The sequence below is a fragment of the Rhinolophus hipposideros genome, assembly GCF_964194185.1.
Source record: "Rhinolophus hipposideros genome assembly, chromosome: 11".
In the NCBI taxonomy this organism is placed as follows: domain Eukaryota; kingdom Metazoa; phylum Chordata; class Mammalia; order Chiroptera; family Rhinolophidae; genus Rhinolophus; species Rhinolophus hipposideros.
Window position 1 is genome coordinate 52,305,344 of NC_138057.1, and position 23,002 is coordinate 52,328,345.

The 23,002-nt window shown below is 41.1% G+C and overlaps 1 protein-coding gene across 4 annotated transcripts in view; it reads right to left on the bottom strand.

The window, feature by feature from the left end:
• The window catches only part of GNE (glucosamine (UDP-N-acetyl)-2-epimerase/N-acetylmannosamine kinase), a 39,653-nt gene that overhangs the window by 8,223 nt on the left and 8,428 nt on the right, over positions 1-23,002 (bottom strand). For 2 of the 4 annotated variants that reach the window (XR_013994467.1, XR_013994468.1), the window contains exons 3-13: positions 21,620-22,071; positions 17,956-18,108; positions 15,737-15,949; positions 12,466-12,553; positions 11,488-11,698; positions 11,212-11,341; positions 10,645-10,866; positions 8,427-8,609; positions 5,855-5,971; positions 5,005-5,290; positions 290-412 (exon numbers count right to left, since the gene is read on the bottom strand). Coding sequence is in view for 2 of the 4 variants with exons in the window: in XM_081066836.1 (XP_080922962.1) it covers positions 5,055-5,290; positions 5,855-5,971; positions 8,427-8,609; positions 10,645-10,866; positions 11,212-11,341; positions 11,488-11,698; positions 12,466-12,553; positions 15,737-15,949; positions 17,956-18,108; positions 21,620-22,071 (2,005 nt within the window). In the remaining 2 variants the exon portion in view is untranslated. Of the gene's footprint in view, positions 1-289; positions 413-3,253; positions 5,291-5,854; positions 5,972-8,426; positions 8,610-10,644; positions 10,867-11,211; positions 11,342-11,487; positions 11,699-12,465; positions 12,554-15,736; positions 15,950-17,955; positions 18,109-21,619; positions 22,072-23,002 lie in introns of those variants that run through there. The other 2 variants (XM_081066836.1, XM_081066837.1) reach the window with 2 other exon arrangements.

Below are 23,002 nucleotides of genomic sequence, written 5' to 3' on the forward strand. Positions count from 1 at the left end.
GGGAGAGGAACCCTCTTTACTTTTCCACCTATTTCCCTCCTTCCAAGTGTAGTTGGGCATTCGTTGATCTGGCCCACAGTTCCGGTCTTTGCTCATTTCTCCCCTTTAGCCACCCCAGACTGCAATCAAGCAATTGCTGTTGTTCACCACCTATTTGTTACCTCTGGGCCATGTTAATGCCATTCAAAATGACAAAATCCAGTTTCAGAATTAGTTCAAAGGCCACCTGCACAGAGCCTTCCCTTAGTCCCTCCTCTGAGCTCCCACAGCCCTCTGCAGGGCAGCTTACCTTTTGGTTTTGTCTTGGTGGTGTCATCTGGGTTGGTTTTTGCTTCTCACACCATATGGGCTTCTTGAGGGTGGATGAGGTGAAATGTCAGTAAAGTCTGATATTCCTCAGACCAAGAGGTGACTGGATAATAGGACAAAAGTAAAGCTATGTGACTTCCAAGGCTAGGTCACAAAAGGCAATGCTGCTCACAGCTGGTCTGTTGGAACACCCAAGTTGGTCGTCCTTGAGCCACCACATGAAAAGCTCTGCCACCCTGAAGCTGCCAAGCTCTGAGGAAGCCCAAAGCAGCCCACCTCGCAATACCCTTAAGCTACAAGCAGAGAGAGAGGCCTAGTCCCTAGTAAGCCAGCGCCTGCTAGTCCAGCTCCAGCCACTAAGTGCATCAGACTCCTTGGGTCAGAAGTACCAGCAGAGCCTTTCCCAAATTCCCGACCCACAGAAACCCTGACAGAGAATGATCACTGTTGAGGTCTCTTAAGTTTTGAGGTGGCTGTTACACAGCAATAGTAATGGGATTGCTTCTAAAGCCTATATTACCCATGTGGGGCTTCATGAAAAGGAGGGGGAGTTGGTCCCAGGAACTCAGTGAGTGTTCAACATTTAGTTTCAAACGTCTTTCTTGGGGCCATCTTTGCTTTTTATGTCATTTTAAGTATTTTTTAACATAGTGCTGGAAGTCCTAGCTAAAACAATTAGGCAAGAAAAAGAAAAGCCATCCAAATTGGAAAGGAAAAACAAACTCACTATTGGCAAGTGACATGGTGTTATATATAGAAAACTAAAGACTCCGCAAGAAGCTGTTAGAATAAATGAATTCGATAAAGTTGCAGGACACAAAATATACAGAAATCTGTTTCTGTACACTAATAACAAACTTATCAGAAAGAAAATTAAGAAAACAATCCCATTTACAACTGCCTCAAAAAGAATAAAATACCTAGGAATAAATTTAACCAAGGAGGTAAAAAACCTGTACACTGAAAACTATCAGATATTGGTGAAACCGAAGAGGACGTAAATAAATGAAAAGACATTCTGTACTCATGGACTGGAAGAATTAATATTGTTAAAATGTCCATACGACCCAAAGCGTTCTACAGATTCAGTGCAGTCCCTATCAAAATTCCATGGCATTTTTCATGGAAATGTAACAATTCTAAAATGTATATGGAACCACAAAAGGCCTGACTAGCCAAAGCAGTCCTGAGAAAGAACAAAGCTGGAGATATCACACTCCCTGATTTCAAACTATTACAAAGCTATGGCAGTCAAAACTGTGGTATTGGCATAGAAACAGAACAGAACAGATTACCCAGAAATAAACCCACACAGACATGATCAATTAATTTATGACAAAGGAGCCAAGAATACACAATTGAGGAAAGAGTCTCTTCAGTAAATCATGTTGAGAAAACCAGACCACAATCTTAACACCATCCGCAAAAGTTAAAATGGATTAATGACTTGAATGTAAGACCTGAAACTACAGAAAAATTCCTAGAAAACAGGCAGCAAGCTGCTTGACATTGTTCTTGGCAATGATTTTTTGGATTTGACACCAAAAGCAAAGGCCACAAAAACACAACTAAACAAGCGGAACTGCATCAAATGTAAAAGTTTCCACACAGCAAAGAAAACCATCAACAAAATGAAAAGACATCCTCCTGAATGAGAGAAAATATTTGAAAATCATGTATCTGATAAGGAGTTAACATCCAAAATAATATAAAGAACTCATACAACTCAATAGAAAAACAAAACAATCATTAAAAAATGGGCAGAGGCTCTGAATAAACATTTTTTCCAAAGAAAACATACAGACAGCCACCAGGTACATTACTGATGCTCAACGTCACTAGTCATCAGGGAAATGCCGATGAAACCGCAATGAGGTACCTCACACCTGTCAGAATGGCTGTTATCAAAAAAGACAAGAAATAACATACTGGCAAGGATGTGGAGAAAAGGAAACCCTTGTGCACTGTTGGGATTGTAAATTGGTGCAGCCACAGTGGAAAAGAGTACGGAAAAAATAAAAATAGAACTATCATTAAGACCCAGCAATTCCACTCCTGGGTATTTATCTCAAGAAAACAGAAACACTAACTACAAAATATATCTGCACCCGTGTTCATTGTATCATTATTTACAATAGCCAATGTATGGAAACAACCTAAGCGTCCATCAAGAATAGATAAAGAAATTGTGGGGGGAGTGTGTGTGTGTATATATGAATATTATTCCCCCATAAAGAATGAAATCTTGCCATCTGCAACAACATGGATGGACCTTGAAGACATTATGCTAAGTGAAATCCGAGAAAGAAAAATACTGTTTGACTTCACATATGGAATCTTTTAAAAAAACCAAAAACCTCATAGATAGAGGACAGATTGGTGGTTGCCAGAGGTGAGGGGTAAGGAGTGGGTGAAATGAGTGAAGAAGGGGGCGGAAGGGTGGCTCAGTTGGTTAGAGCATGAGCTCTGGGCAACAGGGTTGCAGGTTCGATTCCCACATGGGCCAGCGAGCTGCGCCCTCCACAACTAGACTGAAGACAACGAGCTGCCGCTGAACTCCTGGTCGGCCAGATGGCCCAGTTGGTTGGAGTGCGGGTTCTCAACCACAAGGTTGCTGGTGGCGCACCCTCCACAACTAAGATTGAAAGGACAATGACTTGGATGGAGCTGACGCGTCCTGGGAAAAACACACGGTTCCCCAATAAAGACCTGTTCCTCTTCCCCAATAAAATCTTTAAAAAAAAATAAAATAAAATGGGTGAAGAAAGCCAAAAGGTACATACTGAAAGCTATAAAATAACTAAGACTTCCAGCTATATAATAACTAAGTCATTGGGATGTAATGTACAGCATGACAAGTATAGTTAATACTGTATCACATATTTGAAAGTTGCCGAGAGAGTAGATCTTAAAAGTTCTCATCACAAGAAAATTCTGTAACTGTGTGGTGACAGATGTTAACTAGATTTATTGTGATCATTTCACAATACATTTTAAAACTATTACGTAACAATGCTTTTGTTATCAATTTTTTTTCCTTTTGGTTAAGAAATCTATACTAGATGCCTTAAAGAAGTTATATGACCTTCAAAAAGTAAGCAATGCAACAATATAAATCTATTTTGGGAAGGGAAATGCTTTTAGCTAGTGAGTTAATTAAGAAGAAAACAAAATACAAAAGTGTTAGGATTTCCACAAGGAAATATATTTATTTGTTTCTTTAGAATTTGGCTCAGAATGTTGACAAAAATATTTACATTAAAATAAATTAAGATGTAATTAACTATATGTAATATATAGAATATATTAGCCTATGAGTTTAAAAAAAAACACTACAATTTAGTTTTAGATTTAGTACCATCCTTCATATATTTGGGTAGCAATGCAATTGTCTGGTGTATAAAGTGGTTACAGATTTCACCAAGGAACAATTGATGCCCCGTCCAAGTACAGCATCTTGCCCCAGACACTGATGCCTGAGCAAACTAACTTCCATCCCAGGAATCACTGTGGAATGTTTCAACTATAACGAGCACGGGGTCGAGTTCTAGGCATCAGCCAACCTACCTTTTCACATTAACCCACCAGGAAGGAATTAGCTGATTCCTTCATTTTATTTTATATGCTTCTACCGAAACAGTATATTGTAGAAACCTTCAGGTTTTCCTAAAATAATAAAAGTCTGGGAAGTGTATGCATATGCTTTTTTAGATCATCTGAAAGTACCCATAAAACCTATCACTAGTCCAAATACTGTACCAGCAAAATTTACACAGCATAGAGGAATATTTGATTAAATCAGGCCATTACTAATGAAATATTAAAGCTTTTGGTAATGTACAGTAAATTAGACTGTATTTGCATTTTGAACGTTTTTGATATGAGAGGTTGTATGGCTTAACAGAAAAAGCACAGAGGGACCTGGGATCAAACCCTGTCTCTGAGACACTAGCCACATAGCCTTACGTATGTTTAAACACTGAGGCGTAGTTTGGGGTTCTATAAAATGGGAATTAAAACATCTATGTCACAGTTTATGAGAATTTCGAATAATGTATATGAGGCACCTAGTTCTGAGCCTGACACACAGTAGGCACTTAATAAATGGTGGCTATTAGTATTTCTGCCAGGTTGTAATTGACAGCAAGAATCTTGGCCTTTGTACCTTGACAGGAATGAAAGCATGGAATCTTATTTAGCTGGAATCTAGATTCACAGATGTGGGTTCTAGGTGTGACCCACAAACTCTGCCTTCACAGATACTCCAGGGTTCGTATTCAACATAGTGTTTTAAAAAAAGTTTACTGAAGCCTTTCCTGGTGAGATTTCCTTCTGTCCTCTGACTGGATCCCTTTCTGCAAACTAAGTTTAGGGTCAGAGGAGGAAGGATTAAAAATCCAAACTCCAGTATCAAGGTCACGTCCCAAGCAAGACCTGCCAGTCTGAGTGGTGCATCTAGAAAGCAGAGGCCTAAGGCTTCCACTTCTATTGCAGCTTTTTGGCACAAAAAACTGACTGGTACTCAGGGTTTGAGCTGACGTGACCCAAGAAAGAGGATCTACAAAAATGGGGGTTGGGGAAAGTGACTTGGGAAGAGGAGACTGAAAGCAAAACGTTCTCTGCCAATGTCACCTGCCAAATACCAAATTGTAATACCAGATTTGCTTTTTAAGAAATGCTCGTCTAAAAGACAACCTGGTTCCGTGAAGGAGCGCTCGCTCGGGCCGTGTCCACTCCTGGGAGGCCTAGTAGATCCTGCGGGTCGTGTAGTCCAGGACCATGCTGGCGGCGCCGAGCAGGGCGGGGTCCACCAAATCCGAAACCACCACGTCCACATCCTGCACTGAGGACAAGGCCTGCTGGCGGATGACGTCTTTGACCGTGTGGATGTAGTGACTGGCCAGGACTCCGGAGAGGATCACAAGGGAAGGATTCATAGTGTGCAGGATGTTCACAACCCCAAGACCCAACGCCGTGCCAGCTACGGGGAAACAAAGAGTGAGTTTCGGTGGGAGAGCCAAGTCACAGACGCCCAAGAGGAAGGTGGAAAAGAGCCAGCAACCAGGAGCAGGCAGTACGTTCACACCATGTGACAGGAAACCGTACCTTTAAAACTGTTCACGATTTATTCTTAATATGAGAAAATGATCATGGGATACTTTGAAATGAAAAGAGCTGGGTATAAATTTGTGTACTACATGGTCTCAACTATGTAAAAAACAGAAAGACTAGGAAGGAACTGTTACTAGTTGGTATCTCTGAGCAGTAAAACTCAGAGGGACACTTTCTTACTCTCCTGTATTCCTCGAAGTTTCCTAAAAAATGAAGTCGTAGTTTCTTCATACTTGTAAAATTAAACAAAAAAACCTGTTTAAGAAGGCAGTGCTGCCAAGTACCTTGAAAACAGTTCCTTTTTGCACTCTCCGTAAGCCGGAAAGATACCTCTTAAGCAGCCAGCGCTGGTCGTGAGGGCAGCACGGTGTGCGGGAGCCCCGGGCGCCGAGGGCGCGGTCCTGCAGCACAGCTGCCAGGCGCCCACACTCACCTGTCCGCAGGATGCTCTGCGCCTTGCTATTGCCGAGTTTCGCAGCTTGGATGAGATGGAGGGCGCCCACGGCTTCGTCCTTAGGCACTGACATGCCTTCCACCAAGAGCAGGTCTTCTGTTGGCACAGAGAGGAGAAGGAGAAGCAGTCATTACTGAGCGGTGGCAGCGCTGTGGCGAGGCCAAGGTTACCACTGCTGGTGGGCAGCGAGCCCCCAAGTGGGAAGACTGTTTTCTTTCTACAGTGGCAAAGCTTTTCATCATTTACAGACATCCACACACATCCCCCAGAGGCCTTTGCTGCTGGTTCTCCATCACCCAGGACTTCCCTGCCTGGAACAGCCTCAGCTCTGCCTGGAGCCTCCTACCCACCGCTCTTACTCCCTCACTTCACACTTCCAGATGAAGCAGAGTCCTTGAATTATCAGACTCCTCTGTCAGCATTCATCTCCTTCCTTAACCAAGCCACATGCAACGTGGCATTGTTGCCAGTGCCTCATTCTACGGCCTGGAGGTGCAGCACCTGAGGAGCAGACACAGACCTGGGCTCAGCTGCCAGCTCTGCCATTACTGGCTGCACAACCCTGTCCACGTCATGTCACCTCCATGTTTTCTGTTCTCTGTAAGGCTGGGTAATACAGAAACCCTACCCTAGCAGGATTATTTTAGGGCTTACATGAGATAACGGCCATAAAGTATGTAGTTAAGCGCGGGCCAGAATAAATGCTAAATAAACAGTAGGTATTTCTGTTGTTATCTATCTATCATCCTTGTCTTTCTGCCCCTCATATTGCGGGTCACCAACCCAGATCGATCTGCCTCCTTCTCTATTTTACTTGGGCTCTGATGGGAGAAAATCCGAACCGTGCAGACTGCTACCCACACACCGACCAGGCTCTCCTACCTTCAGGAGGCCCTCACAGCTGCCCTCTCCCGACCCTGCTCATTACTCTTCTGCTAAGCCTTCACCTCCTCAAACCTTCTATCCCTGCCCTCCCACCCCGCACGACCAAGAGATTTCCGTATTTCTGACCGCTCAGATAAAGGATATCACCAGGCAGGAATTCTACTTTTCCCCCACCTATGAACATGTCAGTATACGCACACTTCGCTCCTTCTGCGCCCTGTGCCTGGGCTTTGTACCCATCTCTTCCCCCCTCTTCAGGGGCCTTACTGTAGGGACCAGCCTTTCTCTCCTGCATTCTCAACCTCTGCTTCCATTCCCACTGTCTCTTTCCATCATCACATGCTCACAAATTCCATGTCCTCAAAGTACTTCTCTCTATTCAGTGGTCAGTCTTCTGTGCCCCCCCGCCCCCCCACTGAACTGAACTTCGAGACATGCATTTGCCCCCAAGGGGGCAAAAAAATCTTACTCTTTCTATACAGACAGTATATAATCATAAACAGATAAACAACCTATCTGTGGTATTCAAGTTTCATGGGGTGAGATTAGGAAAAAACATCTCAACAGGCTCCTTGTGGGTGGTGATAATAAAAACAAAGTTGAAAAATAAACACTGTTTCAGGGCTTCAAATGATGTCCTCATGGCCAAAGCCAGTGACCTATTCTGAGTTTCTCTTACTCTTAAGCAGTAAGTACTCGACACTGCCGACTACCGTACTGAAACACAGAAGCCCTTTTTGGCTTCTGTGACTGCCTTTTCCTGGTTTTCCTCCCTGCCCTCATATGCTCATGTTTTGCTGGATTCCATTTTTGACTCGTGCCTCATTCCAAGTCTTAATCATAGGTTTTAACCACCAGCTCAGTGCTGATGATTCCCAAATCCCTAGAGTCTAGTCATCTCTCCTGAGTATCAGACCCCTGTAGCCATTTGCCTTCTATGCATTCCCACCTGAATGTCCCAACCATCACCTTCCACCAAAACCTGTTCCTCCTCTTCTATTCCTATATTCCTGCTGGTTCTGGCTTACCTCTTGCTACACTATACCCTGCCTAGCCCTTTACGCACCAACACCAGTTTTACATGCATGGAAGGGCTTCCTTTCTCATCCAAACTTGCCTCACTACCTCTGACTCGTGACCCTCTACCCCGCCCCCCACAAGGTGGAGGTGGGGAGGGAACACTGGTGTCCTTACAGGCAGCTATATTCTTGGCCATCTGCACTTGACATACTATATTAAAGGACTCCCTCATGCATTAGACTAGAAACCATCCTAACTTTTATAACATGTCCAGAAACAGCTTTAATTCCAATAGACCTTTCAGAGTTCAAAAACTGTAATACATTCATCCATTTAATTCTTCATTAAAATGTATGTTAAATACCCACACTGTGCTAGGAGCTGAGAAAACAAAAAGGAAAGAAATCTTCCCTGCTATCCTGGAGCTCGAGAGCCCCCCACCCCCACCACCACTGGAGAGGAAGAGTGTTATGTGGGTCAGGACCAAGAAGACTTAAGAGCTTCAGTATGTTTGAGCCCCACTTTTCCTCTAAGGAGTGAAAAGGTTAAAACTTCCAGCTTTAGTGTTCAGCTCTTTTTGGAATATCTACTTTAAAGTACTTGTCTACCATTTGGCTATTTAATTCCTCAGGGGAAAGAAACCAACCATCATGGAGCTTTTTTGCTTCCCTCTGCAAGGCCATCCCTGAGGCATATGCTTCAATACACCCGTGACTTCCACAGGAGCAGTCAGGCCCATCCAGAGACACGACCAGATGGCCGAGCTCTGCAGCACAGAAGGAGCTTCCGTGGACCAGTTCCTGCCGATGGATGATGCCCCCGCCAATTCCTATGGTGAGAGACAACGATCACTGAGTTGGCTCTTCACTTGAAACAGAAAACGGACAGGGCAGAGCCTCAGCTGTTTAGCGAAGCTTTGCAATGCGAGGTTCTATGTAATGCCCCTTTCCCAGAGAGCTGACACTCACTGAGTACCAAAACTTTTTTGGAATCATTTTGGATGGAAATAATGTCAGCAGATTTCTGATACCCTGCGCCGCATCTGCTTGGCTCGCTATGGTTTCCACCACAGCTGTAGCAGACAATTCAGACTCACCTGGCGACGACAGTAGACACCTCAAGCACACACTGCCCACTGTTCTCACCAAGGCCTTCTCCGCCACTGACGCAAGCGCTTAGTCACACACGCACAGTGCCCGCGGCAACCCTCAACCAAGGCAGGACGGGAGCCAGCAGATCCAAGTGCACAATTCTGGATGGCATTCTGCAGGCTTCTTGGGAGGTGCTGGTCGAGTTCAGCCCCCACTGCCCTCCAGACAGCTTCGGTAATGTATCCTCTAATGGCTCTTCTACTCTGTTCTAGTCCACACTTCCCATCCCCTCACTCCTGCTTCTCTGGATCACCTCCAACATAAAATACCCACATCTAAACCTTGTCTAAGACTCTGCTTTGGGGTCAGGCAGTCTTTCTAAGGTGGTATCATTATACACCACCTGCTTTCTTAAACAGAGAATATGAAATATGATTTTGCCTCTTCTTAATGCCATCATGTCTAAAACTCTATGCTTCAGTAATTGTGAAATCAGTGACTGTCTTGTTATGGACTTTAGGAGTTACTAAGTAGCAAAGGGCGTTCTGTCACCTTAGAAGGCTCTGCTTTTCAGAGTTGTCCTGCCATCTAGTACTTCTTATGGCACCTGCTCCACCACCACCCATCTAATTTGCAGCTTATTAACTACTCTGAGCTACAAAAGATAGCTAAACTTGCTAAAACTGTGTGTATCTTAAGAAGCGCATGAGCTTCAAGGGGAGGTAGTATAATATAAAGTTTAAGAGCACACAAGTTTTGAAGTTAGGCATATCTGGGTCAAATGCTGGCTTGACCACTTACTGAGTTTATTTCCTTATTTAAAAAACAAATTGGTCCAATATATGGTGATGGAAGGAGAACTGACTCTGGGTGGTGAACTCACAATGTGATATATAGATGATGTAATACAGAATTGTACACCTGAAATCTATGTAACTTTACTAACCATTGTCACCCCAATAAACTTTAATTTAAAAAGCAAACAAACAACAAATTGGGACATCAGCAAAAAGGGCAAAGTAGGGAACTCCAAAAGTCCATCCTTCCACTAAAGCAATGAATAAGCTGGCAAAAACTGTCAGAATCAACTTTTTTAGAACTCTGGAAACCAAAAATTTGCAAAAACCAGAGGTATGCTTAAGAGAAAATAACTGAATATTAGTAAGAGAGCTTTCTGGCTTTTTCTGGTCCTATTAACCCCGGCTCCCCCAATAAATTGGCAGGGCCTTGAAAGACAGCCCACATTCCCAGTACAGACGGCAGTACTGGAGGGAGCTAAACAACTTATCTCAAAGAATTGTGGTGGTTTGTTTTGACCAGCTCGGTGGATCCTGGACGGCCAGCTCAAAGGGCTTGCCTTTATCTCACCTGACTCAGAAGACTCCCAGGGCTCAGGGGGCGTTTATCAAAAACATTTCAAGGCAAAATATATCTATTAGTCTGCTGCTTAGGGCAACTGATAACGATTGGGGCAAACAATATACTAACCAAAAGGACTGGGAGAAAGAGCTGGGGAATGAGAAGCTTTGGCGAATAAAGGCTTTGAATAGCTCTAACAAGTTCCTGAGAATTTAAAAGGCCACACGCATGCTCAGTGCCAGGCACATGCTCAGAAAAGACCTGAGCAGACCCTCTGCTCTCACGTGTGGCTCACCTTCAAGCTCCACTCAACAGGCTAAAGCAGAGTTGTAAATCGCCTGGCTGAGTATTAGAGGTGTGTGTGTCCCAGCACAAACTCTAGCTTCTGAAGCAGCCTTCTCTTATTCCTCTTACCTGTGCCTGTGATCAGTGTCACAAAGTTTTCCAGGCCCTTTCCTTGGCCAAATTTCCTTTCTGCCATGGCCGCACAGTTGCCATCATTGTCTACCCACACGGGGAGATGCAAAGTGTCAGATAGGGGGGTCCTGAGGTCCACAGAGTTCCATTCTTGAATCAGTTTGGTTGAATGCAGCACAATTCCTTCCCGAGGATTTACACGGCCACCTGTGGATATACCTGAGCTCCCCCACAAACACAAGGAAAATAATTCTAATTAACAGTTAAGTGTGCCAACTGTCTGGGCGTGGCACACAAATGAATTCACCCAAGATCTCCAAAAACAAACATTACCAAGACTGCAAGGACATGTCAAGCAGTTCTGAGCTAAATGCGGCGCTCCCAGATTTACAGTGCCATCAGCTTCTCCCACAATGCCTATGGTGTCCTGGGAAGACCCACTGCTTAGGGTCCACAGACAGGACCTAGAGTCATCTACACACAGGGCCCCATCACGCATCAGAACTCAGTGTGTTCTTGCACATTACGATGAACATTTCCTGGATATGTGATTCCCAATCTTACCTACTCCCAAAATCCTGCAGTTCAGTTTTACAGCTTCTGCTGCAGCCTCTACACACATCTGTAGGATTAAATTAATCCTCTCTTCATAGGTTTTAGGATTGAACTGAGTGTACTTCTTAACTATTTCACCCTACAAGAGAAAAACACACGATCCGTCCTCACTGGTCTAAACTAAGAAGCATACGAGAATGTTTCTAGTTCCACCTTCCTCCCATACTTTTAAAAAATCAGTTACTGATATGAGACACAAAGTGAACACCTGAGGAGTTCTTTTACCTTCATGCTGACGATTGCAACTCGGAGGTTTGTCCCGCCAAGATCAACAGCCAAGGCACTCAGAGTTTCAAGAATATGGTCAATGTCTTGAGAGATATTCTCCTTCACTGGAGGAAAGCAGAATTTCTTTTGTAGTGGTTCTTGAAGATCGATAGATTTGAGAAACTTCAAAATCCTTGGAACAGCATTTCCATCCCCATATATCTTTGAACTGCAATATCCAAAAAGTCAATTAAATTCAATGCTTTTCTCAGACGTGCTAGATGACATTGATGACATGCTAGTACTAGAATCCGAGACCGGAGGTAATAGTTTGTACTTCTCCTTTTAAAAACACAACATCTGCATCTCGTCAGCAACATAGGAACTGAGCAGCTTCATGTCACCAATGCAATGTCTAATTCCACTATAGACTGAAATATAACTATTTCCAGCCTGAGATTCCATTAAAAAATGGCTATATCATCAAAGAAAAATTATCTTTGGTAAGCCAATTTCAAAATACAGCATAGGTTGAGACAATGAATTCTTTTTTTTTGTTTTGTTTTTAGTTTTTATCTTTACATTTGTGGGGGGGGGCAGTTATTTTCAGGAAAAAAACAAATACAGGAAAATATCATTAATTTGAAATACAAAGGAGGACAGTCTAAAATACTGAACTAGACTATTTTCAAAGAAAATCAATTACATTACTTTCTAATACTTTTGGAAATTCAAAGTAGGCTAAAGAAGTATTTCCTAGAAGAAGAGCTATGTTAATTAACTGAGACAAATAAATAAAATTTTCTCCATCGGAACCCTTGGTACAGTAATAGGGGGCATATTAGCAAGCTCTGTCTTACCAGCAGCTAGGGACTCCTAGTGATGGAGAATGAGAGCTCCGCTGGGATGATTAAACAGTGATCACAGCTTGAAAATGGTGCTCGAGGCACCTCCCCTTTTAAATCATTTTTTTTAAACAAGAGGGCATATACTCACCAAGGGTACTGTTTACCAAACTGAAGGTGCAGTGCTTGCAATATTTTGTCTTGGGTATCAGCATCCCGGACATGAAGGACATTCTCCCCTAGGTAAATCCAGTGACACAGTACAATGATTCAGAAGTGGGAATACCCCAAAAATAAAGAAATTTAGCAGTATGTCATGCTCATCGTTAGTCCTGAAACCTGGAGGACTGAAAGTAAGTTGTCTTCTTTTAGAGAAACACCAGCTTTTCTACTTTACACCTTTTAAAGCACTCTCAGCAAGATATGAAATACTTAAGAGCACTAGAGTCCTTTATTCACAAAGATAATAAATCAAGTTTTTGTATGTTTGCCAAAATAAATGAAGTGAATTAATCTAGTACCCACTTGTCACTCATCTAGTCTAGTATGTCTATTCTTCCAATCTGCCCTTCCTTCCATCTACTCAGCCAGTTGTTCGATCAACTGATTAGGCCAGTTAGTCAATTAGCCAGTCAGCTATTCAGGCAGCCACTTTCTCTCCACATATTTTCTGACCAACGTGAAGGAGTAAATACAGTGAACTTGCCATGTTTTTCAATAGACTTGGCTGAGAGAAGAGCAGAAGTGTGGTAGCTGGAAAGAGGTGTGGGTCGGGGAAGTCGTTGTTTTGTATTGTTTTGATTTTAAGATATAGGCATGTTTAAATGATAAGGAAGCTAAAGATACACGGAAGAGAAAGGGTGACTGATAGGTCCCTGAGAAGGCAGGAGGGGTGATTTAGAACATATTCTAGAAGGCTGAGCAGTGGACAGGCAAAAGACCCCACACCTCACACCCTCCAATGTAAAGACGGTAAGAAGGAAAGGATGGATGAGCATGTGCTTATATAAATGTGGAGGCAGAAAGTACAGGGACTGCTTCTGACAGAAGACCACCTTGCCAAATCCAGTGTTCAAGTCTCTGTTCACATCTTATTTGAACTCTCAGTAGCACTGAACATCATCTCCTGGAAACATTTTTTTCTGGGCTTTGATGATACCCTGCTCCTGGTTTTCCTTCGACCTCACTGGCAGTTTCTTTTCAGTCTTCCTTGATGGGCCTTCCCTCCTCACCAGAACTCTAAATGTTGAAGAGCTCCAGAGATTGGTCCTGGGCTCCATTCTCTTTCCTATTTACGTGTTTTCCCTGGGTAATCTCATTCATTCCCTTGGTTTTAAACACCATCTTTGGCAGTGTGCCATTATCCTCAATATCCTTTCTCTGTACTAGTAACAATTTTTAGATGGGCATCTGACTACCCAGCTAAAAAGTCTATTCTTCAGCTTCCCTTGCAGCTAGACATGGCCACGTGACTGTGTTCTGATTGGATATGCGAAGAAATATTGCAACTTCCAGGCTGCGCTTTTAAAGGAAGGGACATCTTCTCCTTCCCCCCTTCCCAATGGCTAACAAGTACACTTGACAGGAAAGCGATGTGGATAAAAGTGGACTTGACAGCAAGACAGAGGAAGGCTGAGTCTCTGACGACCTTGGAGCTGCCATACCAGTAAGAAACAAAATCTAATTTACTCAAGACACTATTATTTTGGGTCGCTCTGTTACAGCAGCTGAACTGATTTCCTAGTTAAATACCATCTATATGCCAATTACTCTCAAATTTGCATCTTCAACTCTAACTTTCCCTAGAACTATCTAGCTGCTTACCTGCCATCTCTATTTTGATGCCTAATAGTCACCTCAAACTTAACAAGGCCATTAGAGAATTCTTAATTCCATCCCCTCCCAAATCTGCTCCTCCCTTAGTGTCCCCATATCAGGAAAGAGAACCCCCACTTCTCAATTCAAAAATCTAGGAGTTATTGATTACATCCTTCCTTCCACTACTCACATCCAACCAGCAGCAAGTATTATAACAAACCCCAAATCTAACTTTTCTCCATCTCTACTACCACCACGTAGTCCAAGCCACTGTCATCTCTCATCTGCACTGAACTAACCTCTCAACTAGTCTCCCTGCTTCCACTCCTGCCCCACATTCCACTTGCCATACAGCAGCCAGAGTGATGGTTCCAAAATGCAAGTCACACCGTGCCATCCTCTCTCTTTTAAATGGGTTCCCATCTTACTTAGAAAAAATTCCCAAGTATCTACCCTGGCTTCGGGCTGCCTCCCTCTCTAACATCATCTGGATCATCTTCCTCTTGCCCACTACTCTACAACTACACCGACCCTACTGTTTCTCAAGTGCATCGAGCTTGAGAAGAACTCAGGGTCTTCACAATGGCTTTTCCCTCTGCTTGTCCCCGATCCTCACACAGCCGATTCCTTGTCATTCAGCTCTCAGCTTAAGTGTCATGTCCTAAAAGAGGCCTTCTCTTATCCAATCTAATGTAGCCCATCACATACATTATCTTGCGTTACATCTGCACAGTGCACGGAAATCCTGATATTTTTTCTTTCTTTCTTTTTTTTTTTTCAGTCTATCATCTATCTCCTGTCCCACAAGAATGGAAGTTACATTAGAGCTCAGTCTTTTTTAAACGATTTTGCTGCTGAATCCCAGTGCCTAACACATAGTAGGTGCTTATTAAATATTTCTTAATGAATGAACGAAGTTGAAAGAATTTTCATCTGATGGCTTCTATTTTTCTCTGTGAAGTAGGGAGCAAAGTAACACCTTGGGGATGAAAGGGTCTAAAGATAATAGAAAGTTTGGGTCGCAGTTATGAAGAATAGGAAAAAGAGCAGAGTTTGAACTAATCTTGTTCTGGTCCAGTTCTTTTTCTATGAAGTACATATATTTTTCCATTAGCTACAGAAATACATTTGCATGTGGACAGTATTAGAACTTGAACTAATGCTAATAACAGGATAAGCTCAGTTGGCAAATTCATTAATAATAATCCTCCTTATACTTCAGTTATTAAGGGGGTATCTTACTCAGAACTAACTAAAGGTACTGACTAAAGTGACTCCTGGGCCCAGAAAATGAAAAACTAGCATTTACATACTGATGACACATTCAACCACATTCTCTCTTAAACACAGCCACCAAAGACCACAATTAACTAAGAAACTCTTAGCTCTAACCAATACTACAAAGACAATAGAAATGTAAATAGAGCCCTAAAAACATTTGGTAATCACTGTGTCCTATTTATGGATTTTAGGCTACAATGGTCATTAATCTCATTCACTCACTCACTGATAAAAATGGATGCCGGCAAAGATACATGCACACCTTGTAATAATTCATATATATGCATTAAGCCGTCAGTTGTAATATAAGCAAAGGTAAATACCTGTTTCTCTTCCAATCTGTCGTGTTCCAAGGTTGATCACAGGTGTTCCAAAAGCTCCTACCTCTCGTACCCCACAGCTGCTGTTCCCAATCATACAACCAGCGTGGGCAACCAGCTGTATAAACTGGTCAAATGGGACATGTTTAACGGCACGGAAATTAGGGTGATGCTCAATGCCCTTCTTCCGCATCACTCGCACCATCTCTTTGCTCCCTGTGAAAAAGAAAACGACCAACTGTTACATGGCTTATGAAATAAAGAAACAGTTTTCATTGGCAAGTATAACACCACTTAAAGAAATCTCCCCATAAAAACTCTTAACAGTTATTAGGGAAATGGTAATTTTAATTACTGAGTGATGGATATCTACAAGGTCTGGTCAGCTCTCTGCCTCATCTCCTCTAGAAACTTGAAACAGCAGAAGTTGGGACTTTTCACATAGCACTCAGCAAAACAAATACCTTTTATTAATGCCCAGCAAAGCCTTTACCTTAAACAATTCAGAGGCTCAAGACAGGTCAACAGCCTCTCTCTCTCAAGCTACGAGTTCTAAATGGAAAGGTGACAGGCTCTCCACACCAAGCTGATCAGAGAGCCTCTGCCTCGGCTATGCTCACATTTACCCGAAAGACAGCTCAATAGGAAAGCACTCCCACTTACATGGACTAAGCTCCAAGAAAATACAGACAGATTCTGATACTGTGGCCGATATTTTAAATGCATGATTTTAAAAGATGTTACAGATATAAGAGGGGAGGCAACATTTAATGTCTCTCTGCCTGCCTCTCTGCTCACCCTTTCCTAGCTACCAGGGGAGGTCAAGTTGCTAATCTGGTTGGTCAGAGGCAGAATAGCAACCACACTGCATTCCCCAGCCGGTAGGAGTCACTGATTTAACAGAAGCTGGGTAATGCAGTGTTCTTTCCTTTTAACCTCTCTGTGGTGAGGCAGGCAATAGACTCAGGGTCTACTGAGTGCAGATTTGGGCTCAGTTGAAGGCTTCTCTTTGGCCTTACGCCTAACCAACAGGTACTAATCTTGTTTCTCAGAGAGTTCTACATTAGGGAACTGGGCAGTAAGCCAGATAATAAAGTGATGCCTTGATTCTTATTTCCCTCTTGTTCCTTGTGTATATTTTATCAAAAACCCTGTGAGGAGGAGAGATGAGTGGTAGGTATGATTTAGGCATTCCCGGGACCCTTTACTTTCAGAGGGGGAAAATATCTCAAATCTAAAGTGTATACAATCAGGAAAGTATATTACAAACAGAATATCATTGACAATGAATACTGAAAGACATATAATTACATTACAGATATTTATACAAAACTTTAAAGGATTAGAAAATAATAAATATTAAGGTTTTTGAAATACTTGATAAATTACCTGGACAAAATCTGTGTTGTGGGTTCTTAATTTTTTTTTTTTCAGTTAACACTCTACTTTCTTTCCCCTAATAGTAAAGATTATTCAAGAAATGCGAAGAGACGGATTCTTTCAGAGTAGGATGGTGACATCTTGACATTGCAGAGAAGGAGTCCTGCCTCCTTTACTAAAAACTGCCTAAGAGCTCAGCAGTGACTGGTGTCAGCTAATAATGACCAGTATTTGAAAATTCCTCAGTGTAGGCCCTGCTCTGGCACTTGTCGTTTATACCTCATACCCCCTAACACGGCTAAGGTGTCAGAAGCACCAAAGAACAGTGCCATCCACCGGGAAGTAGGTGATCAGCCAGGTCAGGCTTAGGGTCAACTGGTGAGGGGCTCGAGGCCTAAACTGTTTAAGCTCAGGGTGAACTGAAGGTACAGCCAACGTAAATGAGGGAGCCGAAAATAGCAAGAGTGGCTATTTTACTGTGGTCAGTGGGGTCGCTGTTTCCCTAAAGACACTCTTTCAACCTCTAATGTTTATGTCTCTTGACTATTGCATTTTCTCATTGGTGGAAACTGTTAGAGATTTAAACATGAAACTAGAAGGAAGATTAGAGAGATCTTTCTTTAGTATTTCTTTCCTAAGAAGTGTCTATTAAACTTGACAAAAACATTACAAACTCTTTGATCTACTGCAAAATTGATGATCCTTTGAAAACTGGAATACATTTCAGAGCAGAGTGGCCTTCCCTGATAAAATGAGCAAGATAAGGCAGTCAAAAGAAGACATAATAGAAACATAAAACTGGAAAAGGCAGGTGGCATACTTTCATTTTCAAGTTCAATTACCTGCATCAATATTTGGAAACAGAACTAGGGTCCGCTTGTTAAACGAGATAAGTGCATCCAACGTTAACTCAAACATTTTAATGGAATGCTTAATGTCAGTGGTCACGGGGTGCTGTAGTGCAACAATGTAATCTTTAGCTTTTACATCATCACCTGTTTAAAGAAAATCAAAGCACATTGTTTCATTAGTTAAGAATCCTAAAGGAGAAAGAAGCAAATTCTAAAAATCAGACCCCCCAGTCTGTGTTTTTAAAAATTCTAAGGAAAAAACAGTTTGTCACATTCTAAGCAGGGCAGCCAAATTAGGTTCAAATGACAAGAACTTAGAGCAACAAGTCCAAGGATTCAGCAAACTTAACATTTTACAAAGGTGCTTGCTACCACAAATAAAACATGTAACTTTAAGTAGCAGAAATCAGAAATTGTTTTAAAATCCAAAATATTTCAAAGCAGTAGAAAAATGCAAATATTCCCACTTTTTAAAAATGTTTCTAATGAATTATCAGCAACATTAATATGTTACAAATTAGGACATGTAGGGATTGTGAGTATTAAATATACTTCATATAACACATAGGAGCTTCCCCAGACCACCACCCACCAGATTCAACAAATAGCAAGTGTTTCTAACTCTGTTCACAGGACTAGAAAGGCTTCACTTAGCACCAGGCTGGGATCCCAAAAACAGTTCCTCAGCAAACATGTAAAATGTAAATGGTTCTGATGGGCAGTGCTACGCTAAATGACAGAAAACATTCATCAACAGGGCCTGTATTATCCCATAAAACTGAAAATGAGCTCCATTTGTTTAATTTTAATGAAAGAATATTTTTCTTTGTGATATTAATTTTAATGATCAACTTTATCATGATAAACTGTAAGTTTATCGTTAATTTCCAAAGTCAAATAGTAGCAGTTATTTTTTATAATTTCATGGTAACAGAGAATTTTTACTAAGAATCTTCAGTAATATTTTATTTAAAAGACTATAGGCTGTAAAATTTTATTTAAAAAAATTATTGGTTCCAATATTATGTTCTAAACTCCGCGTTAGGGGGATACAATTACTATAATTTTGTACAAAGTAGGAAAAAGAACTAAAGACCTAAAAGAATCTATCAGAAACAGAAATCTAGAAAAATGAGATCAACATAAATTTAGGTAACTCACTAGATACAGATCAGAGCCATTAGAAACTATGGGGAGAGAAATAGCAATAAAAGGTGTCTGCACTGTAAAGGACTTGGAAATATTACGTATATGCTGCAATCTGACCACAGGTACAAGTTGATCCCACTGTAATGCATGTTTCTATAAAGTGAATTAGCTCATCTGTGACTGGTAAATAGAGGAATGATGTCAGCCTTTAATGCAGTAGTTGAGTTATTCATACATGATTCCCCACAGCTGAACACAAAGAACCTTAACGTAAATGTATGCAACGAGCTGTGGAGAAATACAATACTTGTCACAGGGCCCCTTCACCCCACATTCTTTCTCTTGGTTCAGTGTGCCCATGTACTCTGTCTTGAGAACACATTTGGGGCAAATCTCTGATCGTCGTGTTTTTTGGTGGCAATTTCTCTTTGGGAGTGAGGTGTTATGGAGCTTCTGCAGTTCCGTGCACAGGTTCATACACAGCTATTGCTACAACTGATTGCTAAGGGGCACACGGAAAGTGAAGAGGAAGAAAAATGCCAGCAGTTGACTCCATGAAAGCTTTCCACTTTTCATTTCTCGTCTCCTTCAAGTGTGATTAAGAAACATTTGTACCATTATAATGCAAAATAACCATATGATGCAGCAGGATTGGACTTTGTAATTTAGAGCTCTATTATGGTGCCATTTAAACAGTTTCTTCATAAAAGGATGGCAAAATAGCAAAAGATTTTTTTCTTTTTTTTAAAGAAAACACAGGACAATGAGCTGGAGCCCTCTCCCCCTGGCAATAATACATTTTGTGCAAAGCTTGCCCCTGCTTCTCCACGTGCAACTTCTGACGTTACCACTCTGCCTTTGTCTCCAGAACTCAGAAGCTTCATCCCTTCCACACAACCCTTTGCGTTACAGTACCTGCATTTTGTTTCGTGTTGTAAAGTTCTATATTTACTGTGGTATTTCTTTCATTATTGGGAATTTAACATGTTTTTTTTAACTTTGCTAAATTTTTATTTGGACTGCTATTTATTAATGTTCTGGTTACAAAGCTGCGTGTTCTGAGTGGCCCTACCCAATACTATTTTTTCCTGGAAGCAGAGTGATAACATCAGAAGTTGCAGGTCGAGGAGCAGGTGCAGGCTTTGCACACAACATAACTACTGCCAGAGTAGGTGGCTGGGGCTCATCGTTTTGTCCTCCCCCAGTCTTCCCCACTGGCTTACAAAAATCTACTTCTTGCTACTTTGTTATCCTTCTTTTCATAAAGAAACTGCTTAAGGGGTTCCCAATAGAACTTTAAGCACTACAAGTACAATCTTTCTGCATTCTGCTTTACAAGGGTTATTTCTGTATTCATTACAAATCTTTCAAATATACAAAGTTTTTCAGAATACATATATAGCTAACAGCATAATCAGAACAGAATGCAAGAATGTTTACTTAGAAGTGTACAAAAAGGAGACTAAAGAGACAAATTTGTTCCACCAGAGTTATCTAGACAGGTTCCCTGATAAGTACAAATTTGTCCAAGAATAAGAAATATATAGAATGGATTAATTTATATAGTAGGAAAGCCTGATTCCTTTCCTGTACTAATGTGATGTGATTTAAAATATACACAATTACCAAATCAATTTACGTTCATTAACTTCATTATTCAGTAGTCTACCTCTTTAAAAAGGAGAATCCCAAATACCTACATAGATGATTACTCGTGATTTGTCCTCTAGACAGTACTCTCACTATAAATTAACCAAATGAAATTCTGTTTGTAAACCTCTTTTCTTTGCCTCTGATTAGCAAAAAGTAATTTCTAGGAAGCTAGATCACTGAACACTGAGGATTTCAGACCTTAAGGCTTATTTACAGAGATAATAAACTCTAATAGTACAACTATGGCCTTTACTTTTCAATAATAATCATCATAATCCCTTTTAATAAGTGCTTAAGATTTAGTAACTGCTTTCAACATTCATTATCTCATCTGAGTATTTCAATAATCTCGTAAGAATGGTGTTAAAATTAAAAATAAGTTTTTCATTGTACTACAAAGCAAAATAAAGGAAAACAAAAATAAAACACCTGTAATCCTACTAACCAGAATCAAATACTATAAACGACTTGGTATACATAGTTCCTCAAACTTCCCATTATGTTATCGTTTTCATAAAAATGGCATATATATAAATTTTGTAGCTTGCTTTTTTTCCCCTTTTTGCTATGTCAGGATCTCTAACTAAATATTCACCCATAACATTATATTTAATGGATTAAAATCATTCCATTGTATAAATATAACATAGATTTTAAAAATTCAATCCCTTAAGCCTATTTTACAGAAAAAGTCTGAGCGGTAAAGTCATATCATAGGGTGAAGTCTATGAACTAAAACCTTAGCCTTCTGATTGCAGATGGAATGTTCTATCCACAGTTGTTTCTGGAAGGACGGAAACATACCCAACACTGACACACACAGCCGTTAGACTGACTACAGTCCGATCCGTACCTAACCACATCCGAATGATGCTCATGTAGTCTTTGTTCTTGGCAGACAGAAGTTTGTCATAGGAAGGGCAGCCTGCCAACAGGATGCGATCGTGGTCCTCACACATGGAGATCAGGTGTTGCTCTGCGCTTCGGGTGCAGCACACGTGATAATGAGCCAGTTTTGTTATGGCATGTCTGATAGAGTCGTCAATGGTCCCACTGACTTCCCCACCTTCAATATGAAGGATTCGGATGTTCATCAGGGCAGCAGATGTAGCCAGAGCCAGGGCATCAAACCTGTCTCCGTGTACAATCATGATGTCAGGCTTCAGGCGATTAAGGACATCTGGCAGCTTCACGAGGGCCAGACCTACTGACTCCACCATGGCTGCCTCATCTTCCCCTCTAACAATTGTGTGCAGCCTGGTGTTAATGTCAAAATCATCTTGTTCAATCATGCGGTACGTATTTCTAAAGCAGGAGAGAAATAAAAATGTGAGAGAATGTTCTTAAATAGAGGGCCATAAAAGCATGAGAACAGCAATCTAATATCAGTTCTGAAGGGAGAAATATTTTATAAAATGTCCTTTTAAATAAATAAGTTGAAGTATAACCGAAAAATTACAAGTCCAGCCCATAAATGCATAGATCGCTTGATAATCTGTCTACCTGCATACCCTGTAGCCACCACCCAGATCAAGACATAACACATCCGGCGTCTTGGAAGTCTGTCTCACCTGTGCTGCTCTCACTGAGTACATGGGGGGAAAAACGTATCAGGGAGAATTTTTATTAGGAAAAAAAGACCAAATTTTACAGTGGTCACGACTTTTTTTTCTTTTTATATTTATAAATGTATAAAAAGAAATGTGCTACTTAACAGAAAATAATGTTACTTATAAAAACAAAGCTCATTTAAAAAATAGTAGGGAACCAGGACACCCGACATGTCACTATAATATAAATCTCTGAATGATGGAAATTATCATCCGAATTCTCTTTGTATGGTACCATTAATGGAGCACAATTCTGATTGGGGTGAAAATGTAAGTTTTACAGCATTAAATTGGCTGTGAAATGCAGTTTCAAGTCTTTTTCATGCTTCAGTGAACAACAGCAATTCTCAATGCTTTCAAGTTTCCTGTCTGTTATGAGATTTTAAAAGATATGGCTTTTTTTTTCCTAAATATATAATACGTTTATTATTTAAAATTTAGAAAATACGAAAGATTATCATCCATAACTTACCACTCAGCAGTATCAGTGTTATCATTTTGATTTTCTTTCTAGCCATTTTATGCCTAATATTTTAACATGGTTGAGAACACATTATACGTACAATTTTGTAATCTACTTAATTCACTTAACACTGTATTTTCTCAGATCATGAAGGATTCTTTAC